This window comes from Opisthorchis viverrini (assembly GCF_000715545.1).
Source record: "Opisthorchis viverrini unplaced genomic scaffold opera_v5_54, whole genome shotgun sequence".
NCBI classification, from domain to species: domain Eukaryota; kingdom Metazoa; phylum Platyhelminthes; class Trematoda; order Opisthorchiida; family Opisthorchiidae; genus Opisthorchis; species Opisthorchis viverrini.
In genome coordinates, this window is record NW_008751711.1 from 82,903 (window position 1) to 86,135 (window position 3,233).

The 3,233-nt window shown below is 45.1% G+C and overlaps 1 protein-coding gene across 1 annotated transcript in view; it reads right to left on the reverse strand.

Annotated features, from left to right (window-relative positions):
* Positions 1-2,851, reverse strand: part of T265_03710 (hypothetical protein) — a gene marked incomplete at both ends in the record, with an annotated part of 17,108 nt that extends 14,257 nt beyond the window's left edge. The window contains 2 exons of the mRNA XM_009168257.1: positions 186-403; positions 2,322-2,851. Of these exons, the coding sequence (XP_009166521.1) occupies positions 186-403; positions 2,322-2,418 (315 nt within the window). The remainder of the gene's footprint in view (positions 1-185; positions 404-2,321) is intronic.
* Between the last annotated feature and the right edge of the window lie 382 nt (positions 2,852-3,233).

Sequence of the window (3,233 nt, forward strand, 5' to 3'; positions counted from 1 at the left end):
TATATATATATATATATATATATATATATATATATATCAGGCTTGCACCATCAACAATGGGACTGAGACTAACTTCGAAGTTACGCGGTAACAATGTTGCGGGTTACCTACGCGACGGGCGAAACTCAGTGGGAACTTAGAAACCCAGCCAAGTTACGGTGCTGAGAAGTTACCCGAGTGCTTACCTCAGTACTCATACCCTCGACAAAACTCTCCCACCAACGTAGTCCAGGTTGGCGACCCTCCCAATCTTCGATAGTGTACTTGCTCATGCGGGTAGCCAGGTAGAGAACGGCGCAAGCTACAATCTCCGGTTCCCACTGGAGACAAAGTGTGGTGGCCAGACTGTCGTTGATGAATGACCAGGACATTTGGACGAGTTCCTTCAATTTTTCTTGGTTACCTTGCATGCAAAAAAGAAAGGAGAAATTATAAACGGAGATTGGCGGAAGGGGAGAAAAGTGAGGCGAACAGATAGGTCACAGCAAAAGACTTGCTGTTGCTGATGATGCCATAGGTTAGTGGGTGGGCTTAATCGGGTAACCGAGATGAGTTGGTTAGGTGGAGTAAAGTCCCTCGCGGGTGACAAGTAGCTTGATGGTGGTATCACAGTAGGATACAATCTATACTTAATTCGCTGGAGATACAATGAGTCTCCGATGAGGTTTCACTCGCATTCCTAAGCCTCCTCGTGTATTTGAATTAGGCAACGTCACATTAATTTTATCTATATGTAGTCGCGCATTGACGAGTTGCTGCAAAAGACGGGCACGCTAGCTGCGGACAATTCGAACATCTAGTTTTACTTCAAAATACGGTGGACCGCTTTTTAGATTCATGAAATTTCGTTTGTATAGCGTATTTCACAATAAATTCCTGTAAACAAACGTTATCTGCTTATGATTGATTGAAAATAATAAAGGAAAACCCATCCAGCTTGTTTTGGAATGCTTGAAGCGTACACAACCAGTACGGTAGTGACGGTTTTCGACTGCGCACACCACAAGTGGCGGGCTTGAGTCAACTGCGCATGCATCTTAAAGTATGTGTCTATGCACATTGTGTTGTGGCACTCAGCGACGAAACTGCAGAAAACAATGTTGAGTGAGGAATAGTGAAAAAATCCACATAGAGTCCTAGTCTAACACAGGCATCACCAGACTCCCCTCGTTTCATTCTAGTCCTTCAGTCGTGGAAAACGCATGGCTCGGCCATGTGTTACGCAGGCCGGGTCACCGTTTCCTGCAAAATGACACAAACTTTGAGGTGAACGATGCGTGGATTGGCAGTGTGAGAGAGATCACGGAGAGTTCGGGTGCAGTGGGTACAGTCTACCTTCCAGGATGGAGTCTCTGTGCCTCCCTCCAGTGCACCTGGCTGGGGACCAGGCAACAAATGGCAACTATTCGATGTCAGCGGTGTTCGTGCTATCATTTCCTTCCTAGATCGTCTGATTGGGCGCTTGGAGATGTGGACACCCTAGAATGCGCTAAATAGGCAAGTACCCATCCACTCTTTTATGTTTACTTTTAAGTTAATAAGTAGACTTTTGGATTGCATGACAATGGAGCATCAGTGCCAATATTGATGCCGTTGTCTCCGATGACGATAACGACGATAACAGTCAAGATAACCTCTTCAGGTTAGAAAGCCAGGTGTATAAAGCTGCGATATGGATTTCCGTTAAGTACCATTTCGAATGATCTGGACTATCCGGAATGGGAAAATGTGAGGTATCGAGCTCAACGTAGCCACGGATCAAGGATGACAGTTTCCATACTGAGACATACCTCCTTCGTTCAGATGTAACACCCTTTCAGTGTCTAGATGCCATGCCACCCGAAGAAAGTACGAGGGATGAGATACTTTCAGGATGCCCTAGCCTATACAGGACCAATGAAGATGCACAGCGTGAGTTTGAACCACGGACCTCCTGGTCAGCGAGTTCGTGCCCTAACCGATTAGCTACTTGAAGTTCCTAACGGGGGACACTGAAAATACCAGTGCGACTGTTTGGTAGATTATGATACTTTAACTCTTCGATTTCAGGTCAAGATCTAACTTCCCTTGAGCCGATTGTGCCCAACAAACCACTTAGTGACAACGAGTTCGAGATGCAGGTGATGCGGAAGGGAAAGCCCTAAGGAGCATCGTAGGATGATTTTATAGAGAATACATGAAAACAGCACCTCAGTTATCGTCCAGCAAGAACACACATCGATTTTCAGTACACTGTCCCTCAGTAATCGTGAAAATGCGATTCAGAAAACACCTCAGTTTGTGACATGAGAAGAAAAGCGAACACCAGAAATAAGAGTTACCTTTGATCCGTTTCACAAACTGCAACAAGTAGGAATAAGGGTGTGACACTTGCAAGTCAAATTTAATTGTTTTGAGTAGCACTCGTTCATAGGCCATAACTTCTTCCTAAAATCTAAGATGAAGAAAGAAGGAAATTCTATTTACTCTAGGGTCCGAGCCGAACTGTTCAAAAATCGCCTCGGGCAACAGTAGTCGGGCGGTCTTTACAATGTCCCTAACTTTCTTTGGAGTCTCCTCTACTTTCCCCGCCAGCATGAGACAACACGATGCAGTTACCTTCAGTTGATGGTTCGAAAGAAGTTAATGAAAACCACTTACGTAGCGTGGGAATGCCTTGAATGAGTGAAACATGTAAAACCGATGGAAGAATACGATAGCGGTGGCACAGGTGTCGTAACGCAGATTGAGCTTACTGCTTACGTCGAACAGAAAACGAGCGCCTTCACGCCGGTAGCGAGCCTCAGTCTCTGGATCGATATGATCGTAAAAGGATGGAGTTTTTTGCAGTTCCTCCCGAGTGTAATACCAGCAAGGCATTTGCTATCGAAAAGGATTAATAGCTTTCACCTCAGACCCTACCTGGTCTTCCATGCTGAGAAGACGGTAGGAGGGATAGGGTAGAAAACGTGGAGATTATATGGTATGCTGGAAGGAAGAAGAAACACGCGTGAGGGTAGTAAGATACAAAATCCAACCGTTAACTATAGTATCGTTTTGTTGCAAAGCTGTTAGGTAGCTAGCAGGAACAACGATGATTAAGATATCACTGCATTTCCCAAGGATGAAAGTGGCCGAAAAGCAACAGCTGGAATACGAACCACAGACAATCCAGATAGTAGTCAGCGCCTTGATAACTGGGCTATTCCGATTACCGCATAGAAGTGTGCATTGGCCTGCTTTCAGCATAAAAA